This window comes from Oncorhynchus nerka, linkage group LG11, assembly GCF_034236695.1.
Source record: "Oncorhynchus nerka isolate Pitt River linkage group LG11, Oner_Uvic_2.0, whole genome shotgun sequence".
NCBI classification, from domain to species: Eukaryota; Metazoa; Chordata; class Actinopteri; order Salmoniformes; family Salmonidae; genus Oncorhynchus; species Oncorhynchus nerka.
Window position 1 is genome coordinate 16,247,878 of NC_088406.1, and position 17,988 is coordinate 16,265,865.

Sequence of the window (17,988 nt, forward strand, 5' to 3'; positions counted from 1 at the left end):
TCCACTAACGTCTATCTGTGTGTGCTTGATCGTGCGCACGTGTGTGTATGTGTGTGTCAGACTCTGAGCTCGGTGCAGAAGTTGGTGGACATTGAGCCTTCGCCCATCAGTGTCATGAGGATGACGCTGGCACAGGTAGACCTAACCACTAGTCTCTACCCACCAAACTACCACCAACCATCTAGAACCATAACACAACCCTGACACAGGTAAACCTAACCACTAGTCTCTACCCGCCAAACTACCACCAACCATCTAGAACCATAACACGACCCTGACACAGGTAAACCTAACCACTAGTCTCTACCCTCCAACCATCTAGAACCATAACACGATCCTGACACAGGTAGACCTAACCACTAGTCTCTACCCTCCAACCTAACCACTAGTCTCTACCCTCCAACCATCTAGAACCATAACACGACCCTGACACAGGTAGACCTAAGCACTAGTCTCTACCCTCCAACCATCTAGAACCATAACACGACCCTGACACAGGTAGACCTAACCACTAGTCTCTACCCTCCAACCTAACCACTAGTCTCTACCCTCCAACCTAACCACTAGTCTCTACCCTCCAACCTAACCACTAGTCTCTACCCTCCAACCTAACCACTAGTCTCTACCCTCCAACCTAACCACTAGTCTCTACCCTCCAACCTAACCACTAGTCTCTACCCTCCAACCTAACCACTAGTCTCTACCCTCCAACCATCTAGAACCATAACACGACCCTGACACAGGTAGACCTCTGATGAACACTACAACTGTAACCACAACCATGGCTGTTCCACTATAACTATAACCACAACCATGGCTGTTCCACTATAACCACAACCATGGATGTTCCACTATAACCACAACCATGGCTGTTCCACTATTACCACAACCATGGCTGTTCCACTATAACCACAACCATGGCTGTTCCACTACAACTATAACCACAACCATGGCTGTTCCACTATAACTATAACCACAACCATGGCTGTTCCACTACAACCACAACCATGGCTGTTCCACTACAACTATAACCACAACCATGGCTGTTCCACTATAACTATAACCACAACCATGGCTGTTCCACTACAACCACAACCATGGCTGTTCCACTACAACTATAACCACAACCATGGCTGTTCCACTATAACTATAACCACAACCATCGCTGTTCCACTACAACTATAACCACAACCATGGCTGTTCCACTATAACTATAACCACAACCATCGCTGTTCCACTACAACTATAACCACAACCATGGCTGTTCCACTACAACTATAACCACAACCATGGCTGTTCCACTATAACCACAACCATTGCTGTTCCACTACAACTATAGCCACAACCATGGCTGTTCCACTATAACCACAACCATGGCTGTTCCACTATAACCACAACCATGGCTGTTCCACTACAACTATAACCACAACCATGGCTGTTCCACTATAACCACAACAATTGCTGTTCCACTACAACTATAACCACAACAATTGCTGTTCCACTACAACTATAACCACAACCATGGCTGTTCCACTATAACTATAACCACAACCATGGCTGTTCCACTATAACTATAACCACAACCATGGCTGTTCCACTATAACCACAACCATGGCTGTTCCACTATAACCACAACCATGGCTGTTCCACTATAACCACAACCATGGCTGTTCCACTATAACCACAACCATGGCTGTTCCACTATAAATATAACCACAACTATGGCTGTTCCACTATAACCACAACCATGGCTGTTCCACTATAACCACAACCATGGCTGTTCCACTATAACCACAACCATGGCTATTCCACTATAACCACAACCATGGCTGTTCCACTATAAATATAACCACAACTATGGCTGTTCCACTATAACCACAACCATGGCTGTTCCACTATAACCACAACCATTGCTGTTCCACTATAACTATAACCACAACCATGGCTGTTCCACTATAACTATAACCACAACCATGGCTGTTCCACTATAACCACAACCATGGCTGTTCCACTATAACCACAACCATGGCTGTTCCACTATAACCACAACCATTGCTGTTCCACTATAACTATAACCACAACCATGGCTGTTCCACTATAACTATAACCACATCCATGGCTGTTCCACTATAACCACAACCATGGCTGTTCCACTATTACCACAACCATGGCTGTTCCACTATAACCACAACCATGGCTGTTCCACTATAACCACAACCATGGCTGTTCCACTATAACCACAACCATGGCTGTTCCACTATAACCACAACCATGGCTGTTCCACTATAACCACAACCATGGCTGTTCCACTATAACCACAACCATGGCTGTTCCACTATAACCACAACCATGGCTGTTCCACTATAACCATGGCTGTTCCACTATTACCACAACCATGGCTGTTCCACTACAACTATAACCACAACCATGGCTGTTCCACTATAACTATTACCACAACCATGGCTGTTCCACTACAACTATAACCACAACCATGGCTGTTCCACTACAACTATAACCACAACCATGGCTGTTCCACTATTACCACAACCATGGCTGTTCCACTATAACTATAACCACAACCATGGCTGTTCCACTATAACTATAACCACAACCATGGCTGTTCCACTATAACCATGGCTGTTCCACTATTACCACAACCATGGCTGTTCCACTACAACTATAACCACAACCATGGCTGTTCCACTATAACTATTACCACAACCATGGCTGTTCCACTACAACTATAACCACAACCATGGCTGTTCCACTACAACTATAACCACAACCATGGCTGTTCCACTATAACCACAACCATGGCTGTTCCACTATAACCACAACCATGGCTGTTCCACTATAACCACAACCATGGCTGTTCCACTATAACCACAACCATGGCTGTTCCACTATAACCACAACCATGGCTGTTCCACTATAACAACCATGGCTGTTCCACTATTACCACAACCATGGCTGTTCCACTATAACTATAACCACAACCATGGCTGTTCCACTATAACTATAACCACAACCATGGCTGTTCCACTACAACTATAACCACAACCATGGCTGTTCCACTATACAACTATAACCACAACCATGGCTGTTCCACTATACCACAACCATGGCTGTTCCACTATAACTATAACCACAACCATGGCTGTTCCACTATAACTATAACCACAACCATGGCTGTTCCACTATAACCATGGCTGTTCCACTATTACCACAACCATGGCTGTTCCACTACAACTATAACCACAACCATGGCTGTTCCACTATAACTATTACCACAACCATGGCTGTTCCACTACAACTATAACCACAACCATGGCTGTTCCACTACAACTATAACCACAACCATGGCTGTTCCACTATAACTATTACCACAACCATGGCTGTTCCACTACAACTATAACCACAACCATGGCTGTTCCACTATTACCACAACCATGGCTGTTCCACTACAACTATTACCACAACCATGGCTGTTCCACTATTACCACAACCATGGCTGTTCCACTACAACTATAACCACAACCATGGCTGTTCCACTACAACTATAACCACAACCATGGCTGTTCCACTACAACTATAACCACAACCATGGCTGTTCCACTATAACTATAACCACAACCATGGCTGTTCCACTATAACCACAACCATGGCTGTTCCACTACAACTATAACCACAACCATGGCTGTTCCACTATAACTACAACCATGGCTGTTCCACTATAACCACAACCATGGCTGTTCCACTATAACCACAACCATGGCTGTTCCACTATAACCACAACCATGGCTGTTCCACTATAACCACAACCATGGCTGTTCCACTATAACTATAACCACAACCATGGCTGTTCCACTATAACTATAACCACAACCATGGCTGTTCCACTATAACCACAACCATGGCTGTTCCACTATAACCACAACCATGGCTGTTCCACTATAACCACAACCATGGCTGTTCCACTATAACCACAACCATGGCTGTTCCACTATAACCACAACCATGGCTGTTCCACTATAACCACAGCCATGGCTGTTCCACTATAACCACAACCATGGCTGTTCCACTATAACCACAACCATGGCTGTTCCACTATAACTATTACCACAACCATGGCTGTTCCACTACAACTATAACCACAACCATGGCTGTTCCACTACAACTATAACCACAACCATGGCTGTTCCACTATAACTATTACCACAACCATGGCTGTTCCACTACAACTATAACCACAACCATGGCTGTTCCACTATAACCATGGCTGTTCCACTATTACCACAACCATGGCTGTTCCACTACAACTATAACCACAACCATGGCTGTTCCACTACAACTATAACCACAACCATGGCTGTTCCACTATAACTATTACCACAACCATGGCTGTTCCACTACAACTATTACCACAACCATGGCTGTTCCACTACAACTATAACCACAACCATGGCTGTCCCACTACAACTATAACCACAACCATGGCTGTTCCACTATAACTATAACCACAACCATGGCTGTTCCACTATAACTATAACCACAACCATGGCTGTTCCACTATAACTATAACCACAACCATGGCTGTTCCACTATAACTATAACCACAACCATGGCTGTTCCACTATAACCACAACCATGGCTGTTCCACTATAACCACAACCATGGCTGTTCCACTATAACCACAACCATGGCTGTTCCACTATAACTATAACCACAACCATGGCTGTTCCACTATAAACTATAACCACAACCATGGCTGTTCCACTATAACTATAACCACAACCATGGCTGTTCCACTATAACCACAACCATGGCTGTTCCACTATAACCACAACCATATACCACAACCATGGCTGTTCCACTATAACCACAACCATGGCTGTTCCACTATAACCACAACCATGGCTGTTCCACTATAACCACAACCATGGCTGTTCCACTATAACCACAACCATGGCTGTTCCACTATAACCACAACCATGGCTGTTCCACTATAACCACAACCATGGCTGTTCCACTATAACCACAACCATGGCTGTTCCACTATAACCCACAACCATGGCTGTTCCACTATAACCACAACCATGGCTGTTCCACTATAAACCCACAACCATGGCTGTTCCACTATAACTATAACCACAACCATGGCTGTTCCACTATAACTATAACCACAACCATGGCTGTTCCACTATAACTAACTATAACCACAACCATGGCTGTTCCACTATAACTATAACCACAACCATGGCTGTTCCACTATAACTATAACCACAACCATGGCTGTTCCACTATAACCACAACCATGGCTGTTCCACTATTACCACAACCATGGCTGTTCCACTACAACTATAACCACAACCATGGCTGTTCCACTACAACTATAACCACAACCATGGCTGTTCCACTATAACTATAACCACAACCATGGCTGTTCCACTATAACTATAACACAACCATGGCTGTTCCACTATATAACCACAACCATGGCTGTTCCACTATAACTAAACTGGCTGTTCCTATAACCACAACCATGGCTGTTCCACTATAACCAACCAAACATGGCTGTTCCAATAACCACAACCATGGCTGTTCCACTCCACAACCATATATAACCACAACCATGGCTGTTCCACTATAACTATAACCACAACCATGGCTGTTCCACTATAACCACAACCATGGCTAAACCACAACAAACATGGCTGTTCCACTATAACCACAACCATGGCTGTTCCAAACCACAGCCATGGCTGTTCCACTATAACCACAACCATGGCTGTTCCACTAACCACAACCATGGCTGTTCCACTATAACCCACAACCATGGCTGTTCCACTATAACCACAACCATGGCTGTTCCACTATAACCACAACCATGGCTGTTCCACTATAACTATAACCACAACCATGGCTGTTCCACTATAACCACAACCATGGCTGTTCCACTATAACTATAACCACAACCATGGCTGTTCCACTATAACTATAACCACAACCATGGCTGTTCCACTACAACTATAACCACAACCATGGCTGTTCCACTACAACTATAACCACAACCATGGCTGTTCCACTATAACTATAACCACAACCATGGCTGTTCCACTATAACTATAACACAACCATGGCTGTTCCACTATAACTATAACCACAACCATGGCTGTTCCACTATAACTACAACCATAATAACCACAACCATGGCTGTTCCACTATAACCACAACCATGGCTGTTCCACTATAACTATAACCACAACCATGGCTGTTCCACTATAACCACAACCATGGCTGTTCCACTACTAACTGGCTGTTCCATAACCACAACCATGGCTGTTCCACTACAACTATAACCACAACCATGGCTGTTCCACTACAACTATAACCACAACCATGGCTGTTCCACTATAACTATAACCACAACTGTTCATGGCAACCATGGCTGTCCACTATATACCACAACCATGGCTGTTCCACTATAACTAAACCATGGCTGTTCCATAACCACAACCATGGCTGTTCCACTATAACCACAACCATGGCTGTTCCACTATAACCACAACCATGGCTGTTCCACTATAACTATAACACAACCATGGCTGTTCCACTATAACCACAACCATGGCTGTTCCACTATAACTATAACCACAACCATGGCTGTTCCACTATAACTATAACCACAACCATGGCTGTTCCACACCAACCATGGCTGTTCCACTATAACCACAACCATGGCTGTTCCACTATAACCACAACCATGGCTGTTCCACTATAACTATAACCACAACCATGGCTGTTCCACTATAACCACAACCATGGCTGTTCCACTATAACCACAACCATGGCTGTTCCACTATAACTATAACACAACCATGGCTGTTCCACTATATAACCACAACCATGGCTGTTCCACTATAACCACAAACCATGGCTGTTCCACTATAACCACAACCATGGCTGTTCCACTATAACCACAACCATGGCTGTTCCACTATAAACTATAACCACAACCATGGCTGTTCCACTATAACCACAACCATGGCTGTTCCACTATAACCACAACCATGGCTGTTCCACTATAACCACAACCATGGCTGTTCCACTATAACTATAACCACAACCATGGCTGTTCCACTATAACTATAACACAACCATGGCTGTTCCACTATAACCACAACCATGGCTGTTCCACTATAACCACAACCATGGCTGTTCCAATAACCACAACCATGGCTGTTCCACTATAACCACCAACCATGGCTGTTCCACTATAATCTATAACCACAACCATGGCTGTTCCACTATAACTACAACCATGGCTGTTCCACTATAACCACAACCATGGCTGTTCCACTATAACTATAACCACAACCATGGCTGTTCCAAACTATAACCACAACCATGGCTGTTCCACTATAACTATAACCACAACCATGGCTGTTCCACTATAACTATAACCACAACCATGGCTGTTCCACTATAACTATAACCACAACCATGGCTGTTCCACTATAACTACTATACCACAACCATGGCTGTTCCACTATAACCACAACCATGGCTGTTCCACTATAACTATAACCACAACCATGGCTGTTCCACTATAATCATGGCTGTTCCACTAACCATAACCACAACCATGGCTGTTCCACTATAACTATAACCACAACCATGGCTGTTCCACTACAACTATAACCACAACCATGGCTGTTCCACTATTATAACCACAACCATGGCTGTTCCACTATAACTATTACCACAACCATGGCTGTTCCACTACAACTATAACCACAACCATGGCTGTTCCACTATAACCATAATTACCACAACCATGGCTGTTCCACTATAACTATAACCACAACCATGGCTGTTCCTACTATAACCACAACCATGGCTGTTCCACTATAACTATACAAACCATGGCTGTTCCACTATAACTATAACCACAACCATGGCTGTTCCACTACAACTATAACCACAACCATGGCTGTTCCACTATTACCACAACCATGGCTGTTCCACTATAACTATAACCACAACCATGGCTGTTCCACTATAACTATAACCACAACCATGGCTGTTCCACTATAACCACAACCATGGCTGTTCCACTATAACTATAACCACAACCATGGCTGTTCCACTATAACCACAACCATGGCTGTTCCACTATTACCACAACCATGGCTGTTCCACTATTACCACAACCATGGCTGTTCCACTATTACCACAACCATGGCTGTTCCACTATTACCACAACCATGGCTGTTCCACTACAACTATAACCACAACCATGGCTGTTCCACTATAACTATAACCACAACCATGGCTGTTCCACTATAACCACAACCATGGCTGTTCCACTATAACCACAACCATGGCTGTTCCACTATAACCACAACCATGGCTGTTCCACTATAACCACAACCATGGCTGTTCCACTATAACCACAACCATGGCTGTTCCACTATAACTATAACCACAACCATGGCTGTTCCACTATAACTATAACCACAACCATGGCTGTTCCACTATAACCACAACCATGGCTGTTCCACTATAACTATAACCACAACCATGGCTGTTCCACTATAACCACAACCATGGCTGTTCCACTATAACCACAACCATGGCTGTTCCACTATAACCACAACCATGGCTGTTCCACTATAACCACAACCATGGCTGTTCCACTATAACCACAACCATGGCTGTTCCACTATAACCACAACCATGGCTGTTCCACTATAACTATAACCACAACCATGGCTGTTCCACTATAAATATAACCACAACTATGGCTGTTCCACTATAACCACAACCATGGCTGTTCCACTATAACCACAACCATGGCTGTTCCACTATAACTATAACCACAACCATGGCTGTTCCACTATAACCACAACCATTGCTGTTCCACTATAACTATAACCACAACCATGGCTGTTCCACTATTACCACAACCATGGCTGTTCCACTACAACTATAACCACAACCATGGCTGTTCCACTATAACTTAACACAACCATGGCTGTTCCACTATAACCACAACCATTGCTGTTCCACTATAACCACAACCACAACCATGGCTGTTCCACTATAACTATAACCACAACCATGGCTGTTCCACTATAACCACAACCATGGCTGTTCCATATAATCATGGCTGTTCCACAAACCATTGCTGTTCCACTATAACTATAACCACAACCATGGCTGTTCCACTATTACCACAACCATGGCTGTTCCACTACAACTATAACCACAACCATGGCTGTTCCACTACAACTATAACCACAACCATGGCTGTTCCACTATAACTATAACCACAACCATGGCTGTTCCACTATAACTATAACCACAACCATGGCTGTTCCACTATAACTATAACCACAACCATGGCTGTTCCACTATAACCACAACCATGGCTGTTCCACTATAACTATAACCACAACCATGGCTGTTCCACTATAACCACAACCATGGCTGTTCCACTATAACCACAACCATGGCTGTTCCACTATAACTATAACCACAACCATGGCTGTTCCACTATAACCACAACCATGGCTGTTCCACTATAACTATAACCACAACCATGGCTGTTCCACTATAACCACAACCATGGCTGTTCCACTATTACCACAACCATGGCTGTTCCACTATTACCACAACCATGGCTGTTCCACTACAACTATAACCACAACCATGGCTGTTCCACTACAACTATAACCACAACCATGGCTGTTCCACTATAACTATAACCACAACCATGGCTGTTCCACTATAACCACAACCATGGCTGTTCCACTACAACTATAACCACAACCATGGCTGTTCCACTATAACCACAACCATGGCTGTTCCACTATAACCACAACCATGGCTGTTCCACTATAACCACAACCATGGCTGTTCCACTATAACCACAACCATGGCTGTTCCACTATAACCACAACCATGGCTGTTCCACTATAACTATAACCACAACCATGGCTGTTCCACTATAACCACAACCATTGCTGTTCCACTATAACTATAACCACAACCATGGCTGTTCCACTATAACCACAACCATGGCTGTTCCACTATAACCAGAACCATGGCTGTTCCACTATAACTTTAACCACAACCATGGCTGTTCCACTATAACCACAACCATTGCTGTTCCACTATAACTATAACCACAACCATGGCTGTTCCACTGCAACTATAACCACAACCATGGCTGTTCCACTATAACCACAACCATGGCTGTTCCACTATAATCATGGCTGTTCCACTACAACTATAACCACAACCATGGCTGTTCCACTATAACTATTACCACAACCATGGCTGTTCCACTACAACTATAACCACAACCATGGCTGTTCCACTACAACTATAACCACAACCATGGCTGTTCCACTACAACTATAACCACAACCATGGCTGTTCCACTATAACTATTACCACAACCATGGCTGTTCCACTACAACTATAACCACAACCATGGCTGTTCCACTATAACCATGGCTGTTCCACTATTACCACAACCATGGCTGTTCCACTACAACTATAACCACAACCATGGCTGTTCCACTACAACTATAACCACAACCATGGCTGTTCCACTATAACTATAACCACAACCATGGCTGTTCCACTATAACCACAACCATGGCTGTTCCACTACAACTATAACCACAACCATGGCTGTTCCACTATAACTACAACCAAGGCTGTTCCACTATAACCAAAACCATGGCTGTTCCACTATAACCACAACCATGGCTGTTCCACTATAACCACAACCATGGCTGTTCCACTATAACCACAACCATGGCTGTTCCACTATAACTATAACCACAACCATGGCTGTTCCACTATAACCACAACCATTGCTGTTCCACTATAACTATAACCACAACCATGGCTGTTCCACTATAACCACAACCATGGCTGTTCCACTATAACCAGAACCATGGCTGTTCCACTATAACTTTAACCACAACCATGGCTGTTCCACTATAACCACAACCATTGCTGTTCCACTATAACTATAACCACAACCATGGCTGTTCCACTGCAACTATAACCACAACCATGGCTGTTCCACTATAACCACAACCATGGCTGTTCCACTATAATCATGGCTGTTCCACTACAACTATAACCACAACCATGGCTGTTCCACTACAACTATAACCACAACCATGGCTGTTCCACTATAACTATAACCACAACCATGGCTGTTCCACTATAACCACAACCATGGCTGTTCCACTATAACTATAACCACAACCATGGCTGTTCCACTATAACCACAACCATGGCTGTTCCACTATAACCACAACCATGGCTGTTCCACTATAACCACAACCATGGCTGTTCCACTATAACTACAACCATTGCTGTAACCACAACCATGGCTGTTCCACTGCAACTATAACCACAACCATGGCTGTTCCACTATAACCACAACCATGGCTGTTCCACTATAATCATGGCTGTTCCACTACAACTATAACCACAACCATGGCTGTTCCACTATAACTATTACCACAACCATGGCTGTTCCACTACAACTATAACCACAACCATGGCTGTTCCACTACAACTATAACCACAACCATGGCTGTTCCACTACAACTATAACCACAACCATGGCTGTTCCACTATAACTATTACCACAACCATGGCTGTTCCACTAACTAACCACAACCATGGCTGTTCCACTATAACCATGGCTGTTCCACTATTACCACAACCATGGCTGTTCCACTACAACTATAACCACAACCATGGCTGTTCCACTACAACTATAACCACAACCATGGCTGTTCCACTATAACTATAACCACAACCATGGCTGTTCCACTACAACTATAACCACAACCATGGCTGTTCCACTATTACCACAACCATGGCTGTTCCACTATAACTATAACCACAACCATGGCTGTTCCACTATAACTATAACCACAACCATGGCTGTTCCACTATAACTATAACCACAACCATGGCTGTTCCACTATAACTATAACCACAACCATGGCTGTTCCACTATAACCACAACCATGGCTGTTCCACAACCATGGCTGTTCCACTATTACCACAACCATGGCTGTTCCACTACAACTATAACCACAACCATGGCTGTTCCACTATAAACCACAACCATGGCTGTTCCACTATAACTATAACCACAACCATGGCTGTTCCACTATAACCACAACCATGGCTGTTCCACTATAAACCACAACCATGGCTGTTCCACTATAACTAACCATGGCTGTTCCACTATAACCACAACCATGGCTGTTCCACTATAACCACAACCATGGCTGTTCCACTATACAACCATGGCTGTTCCACTATAACCACAACCATGGCTGTTCCACTATAACTATAACCACAACCATGGCTGTTCCACTATAACCCACAACCATGGCTGTTCCACTATAACCACAACCATGGCTGTTCCATAACCACAACCATGGCTGTTCCACTATAACCACAACCATGGCTGTTCCACTATAACCACAGCCATGGCTGTTCCACTATAACCACAACCATGGCTGTTCCACTATAACCACAACCATGGCTGTTCCACTATAACTATAACCACAACCATGGCTGTTCCACTATAACCACAACCATGGCTGTTCCACTATAACCAGAACCATGGCTGTTCCACTATAACTTTAACCACAACCATGGCTGTTCCACTATAACCACAACCATTGCTGTTCCACTATAACTATAACCACAACCATGGCTGTTCCACTGCAACTATAACCACAACCATGGCTGTTCCACTATAACCACAACCATGGCTGTTCCACTATAATCATGGCTGTTCCACTATAACCACAACCATGGCTGTTCCACTATAACCACAACCATGGCTGTTCCACTATAACCACAACCATGGCTGTTCCACTATAATCATGGCTGTTCCACTATAACCACAACCATGGCTGTTCCACTATAACCACAACCATGTTTTCCAGTGACCATAAACATGAACATGGCCTTAACATGACTGCTGCTGTAGTGTCATGACCGTTACATACTACCCATCACATGCTGTCATGGCCGATGGCTGTTGAACCATGATGGTCGGTTAACCGTCATGACCGTTGATTAATTAGCATGCTGTTGAAGACCACGGTTGTTGAACCAAGACGGTCGGTTAACCATCATGACCGTTGATTAATCAGCATGTTGTTGAAGAGCTGTTACCACCAAGACCACGGTTGTTGAACCATGATGGTCGGTTAACCGTCATGACCGTTGATTAATCAGCATGCTGTTGAAGAGCTGTTACCACCAAGACCACGGTTGTTGAACCAAGACTGTCGGTTAACCGTCATGACCGTTGATTAATCAGCATGTTGTTGAAGAGCTGTTACCACCAAGACCACGGTTGTTGAACCATGATGGTCGGTTAACCGTCATGACCGTTGATTAATCAGCATGCTGTTGAAGAGCTGTTACCACCAAGACCACGGTTGTTGAACCATGATGGTCGGTTAACCGTCATGACCGTTGATTAATCAGCATGTTGTTGAAGAGCTGTTACCACCAAGACCACGGTTGTTGAACCATGATGGTCGGTTAACCGTCATGACCGTTGATTAATCAGCATGTTGTTGAAGAGCTGTTACCACCAAGACCACGGTTGTTGAACCATGATGGTCGGTTAACCGTCATGACTGTTGATTAATCAGCATGTTGTTGAAGAGCTGTTACCACCAAGACCACGGTTGTTGAACCAAGACGGTCGGTTAACCGTCATGACCGTTGATTAATCAGCACGCTGTTGAAGAGCTGTTACCACCAAGACCACGGTTGTTGAACCATGACGGTCGGTTAACCGTCATGACCGTTGATTAATCAGCATGCTGTTGAAGAGCTGTTACCACCAAGACCACGGTTGTTGAACCAAGACGGTCGGTTAACCGTCATGACCGTTGATTAATCAGCATGCTGTTGAAGAGCTGTTACCACCAAGACCACGGTTGTTGAACCATGATGGTCGGTTAACCGTCATGACCGTTGATTAATCAGCATGTTGTTGAAGAGCTGTTACCACCAAGACCACGGTTGTTGAACCATGATGGTCGGTTAACCGTCATGACCGTTGATTAATCAGCATGTTGTTGAAGAGCTGTTACCACCAAGACCACGGTTGTTGAACCAAGACGGTCGGTTAACCGTCATGACCGTTGATTAATCAGCATGCTGTTGAAGAGCTGTTACCACCAAGACCACGGTTGTTGAACCAAGACGGTCGGTTAACCGTCATGACCGTTGATTAATCAGCATGTTGTTGAAGAGCTGTTACCACCAAGACCACGGTTGTTGAACCAAGACGGTCGGTTAACCGTCATGACCGTTGATTAATCAGCATGTTGTTGAAGAGCTGTTACCACCAAGACCATGGTTGTTGAACCAAGACCACGGTTGTTGAACCAAGACGGTCGGTTAACCGTCATGACCGTTGATTAATCAGCATGTTGTTGAAGAGCTGTTACCACCAAGACCACGGTTGTTGAACCAAGACGGTCGGTTAACCGTCATGACCGTTGATTAATCAGCATGTTGTTGAAGAGCTGTTACCACCAAGACCACGGTTGTTGAACCATGACCACCAGTGGTGTGTAGTCTCTGCTAGAACAGGAAGTAGTTCTAGTTATTGTACTGGCAGTGGCCCATTCCTCTAGGGAACCTACAGTAGGCCTTTTACCTGAGCCTGACCCTTGTGCTACCTAACCAACTACTGTATAATAAGTCCCATTCACACATACAATGATATGATTATGCAGCTACTGTTCAACATATTAAGAACAATCTGCTATTTGTAGCTGATGTGAATTGTACAGGTAATTACAATTACACACGATTGCACAATAGCCTACTTATCCAATTATGTGTTCTGTTCCTTAAATAGACCGTTGTGAGTTTGAGGTGACAGTTTGAGGTGAGGGGGTCTGGCGTTGATGCTGAATGGTTGTGTGTTAATGCAGTGTAGAAAGGGGACTTGGATATGTGTTACTAGGCTATGAAGTGAGGGGCTCCATTGGGAAGACACACAGACATCTGCTGCACACATGCTCACACACAGGAACGCACAGACACACATTCTCACACACACATGCAGTACTTTTCCATGTGGTTTTGATAGCCCCCTGCCTGTACCAGGCAGATTGTGTTAGAACTGCACAGCAGACGCAGGTTTTCTCTGTTATCTCTAGACAAACAATAGGAGGCTTTTTATTCTCTCTCCCTCCATTTCAAATCAGTCTGTCTCTTTTCTCTCCCTCCATTTCAAATCAGTCTCTCTTTTCTCTCCCTCTGTTTCAAATCAATCTATTACTCTCTTCTCTCCCTCTGTTTCAAATCAATCTATTACTCTCTTCTCTCCCTCTGTTTCAAATCAATCTCTTTTCTACATGTATTCTTTATTTAACGAGGCAAGTCAGTTAAGAACAAATTCTTATTTACAATGAAGGCCTACCCCGGCCAAACCCGAACAATGCTGGGTCAAATGTGCGCCGCCATATGGGACTCCCAATCACAGCCGGTTGTCATACAGCCTGGAATCGACCCAGGGTGTCTGTAATGACTCCTCAAGCACTGAGATGCAGTACCTTAGACCCCTGCGCCACTCGGGAGCCACCTAGCAGCAGTTCAAACCTAATTATTGTATCTAGTTCTCTGGTGTATGTGTGTGAGAGGGGGGTTCTAAAGCTGCGTCGAGTAGAGTTGTACTGTACTTGGTGTGGTTGCTAGGTAGCTGTATCCAAGGGTACTGTACATGGTGTGGTTGCTAGGTAGCTGTATCCAGGGGTACATGGGGTGGTTGCTAGGTTACTGTATCCAGGGGTACTGTACATGGTGTGGTTGCTAGGTAGCTGTATCCAGGGGTACATGGGGTGGTTGCTAGGTAGCTGTATCCAGGGGTACTGTACATGGTGTGGTTGCTAGGTAGCTGTATCCAGCAGGGGTAAATGGTGTGGTTGCTAGGTAGCTGTATCCAGGGGTACTGTACATGGTGTGGTTGCTAGATAGCTGTATCCAGGGGTACTGTATATGGTGTGGTTGCTACATAGCTGTGTCCAGAGGTACTTGGTGTGGTTGCTAGGTAGCTGTATCCAGGGGTAACTTGGTGTGGTTACTAGGTAGCTGTATCCAGGGGAAACCTGGTGTGGTTGCTAGGTAGCTGTGTCCAGGGTACTTGTACTTGGTGTGGTTGCTAGGTAGCTGTATCCAGGGGTACTTGGTGTGGTTGCTAGGTCGCTGTATCCAGGGGCACTTGGTGTGGTTGCTAGGTAGCTGTATCCAGGGGTAATTGGTGTGGTTGCTAGGTAGTTGTGTCCAGGGGTACTTGGTGTGGTTGCAATGTAGCTGTATCCAGGGGTACTTGGTGTGGTTGCTAGGTAGCTATATCCAGGGGTACTGTACATGGTGTGGTTTTTAGGTAGCTGTATCCAGGATTACTTGGTGTGGTTGTTAAATAGCTGTTTCCAGGGGTACTGTACATGGTGTGGTTGCTTGATAGCTGTATCCAGGGGTAACTTGGTGTGGTTGCTCGGTAGCTATATACAGGGGTACATGGTGTGGTTGCTAGGTAGCTATATTCAGGGCTACCTGGTGTGGTTGCTAGGTAGCTGTATCCAGGGCTACTTGGTGTGGTTGCTAGGTAGCTGTGTCCAGGGGTACTTGATGTAGCAGAGTCTTTATTTAGGATATTAGAATCACATTCCATAATTTCCATGGTAACCGCTTAGGAAGAGGGGGTTGTGTTCTTCTTATCTCCATGGTAACTATGTGTGTGTGTGTGTGTGGGTGGGTGGGTGGTAGAGTCGTAAGTTGGAGACAGACACGGGGAGCCCGACAGAGGAGCACAGTCTGAACAAGGAGGCCAGGAAATGGGCAACCAGAATGGCCCGAGAACACAAGAATATTGTCCACTACAAGAGAGTGAGTCCACACACATACTAGTTGTTGATCTCGGTCCAGATCATCTTTGAAAACCAGATGTGATTTTAGTCTGTGAGATTTAAGTGTGTGTGTGTGTGTCTGCCATTAGAGCCTGGAGGAATGTGAGACACTGGGAGTTCCTCAAACAGAGCAGGGCCGGCTTGATCTGGAGCTGAAGATAGAGGATACCAAAGAGAACATCCGCAAGGCTGAGGTGCGTGTTTGTAGGAAATAAGGTAGACCTATACCCCCCCCCCTTCTCCAAGTAGAGTTGTCTCTCCATCGATTCTCTCATAGGCAGCCTGTCAGTCTATGAATCAGATCAATCCATCTCCTCAGTTCTCCCACCTCCTCCTCAGCTCTCTCTCCTCCTCCTCAGCTCTCCCCTCCTCCTCAGCTCTCTCTCCTCCTCCTCAGCTCTCCTCCTCCTCCTCAGCTCTCTCTCCTCCTCCTCAGCTCTCCCTCCTCCTCCTCAGCTCTCCCTCCTCCTCCTCAACTCTCCCTCCTCCTCCTCAGCTCTCCCTGTTCCTCCTCAACTCTCCCTCCTCCTCCTCAGCTCTCCCTGCTCCTCCTCAGCTCTCCCACCTCCTCCACAGCTCGCCCGCCTCCTCCTCAGCTCTCCCGCCTCCTCCTCAGCTCTCCCGCCTCCTCCTCAGCTCTCCCTGCTCCTCCTCAGCTCTCTCTCCTCCTCCTCCTCAGCTCTCTCTCCTCCTCCTCAGCTCTCTCTCCTCCTCCTCAGCTCTCCCGCCTCCTCCTCAGCTCTCCAGCCTCCTCCTCAGCTCTCCCTCATCCTCCTCAGCTCTCCCTACTCCTCCTCAGCTCTCTCTCCTCCTCCTAAGTTCTCCCGCCTCCTCCTCAGCTCTCCAGCCTCCTCCTCAGCTCTCCCTACTCCTCCTCCTCAGCTCTCCCTACTCCTCCTCAGCTCTCCCTACTCCTCCTCCTCAGCTCTCCCTCCTCCTCCTCAGCTGTCTCTCCTCCTCCTCAGCTCTCTCTCCTCGGCTCTCCCTC

The 17,988-nt window shown here is 45.4% G+C and overlaps 1 protein-coding gene across 4 annotated transcripts in view; it reads left to right on the plus strand.

Annotated features, from left to right (window-relative positions):
- LOC115124410 (F-BAR and double SH3 domains protein 2-like) overlaps window positions 1-17,988 on the plus strand; it is a 124,297-nt gene that overhangs the window by 82,697 nt on the left and 23,612 nt on the right. For 3 of the 4 annotated variants that reach the window (XM_065024250.1, XM_065024247.1, XM_065024248.1), the window contains exons 11-13: window positions 61-135; window positions 16,861-16,980; window positions 17,090-17,194. In XM_065024250.1, coding sequence (XP_064880322.1) covers window positions 61-135; window positions 16,861-16,980; window positions 17,090-17,194 — 300 coding nt within the window. The remainder of the gene's footprint in view (window positions 1-60; window positions 136-16,860; window positions 16,981-17,089; window positions 17,195-17,988) is intronic. The other variant, XM_065024249.1, reaches the window with a different exon arrangement.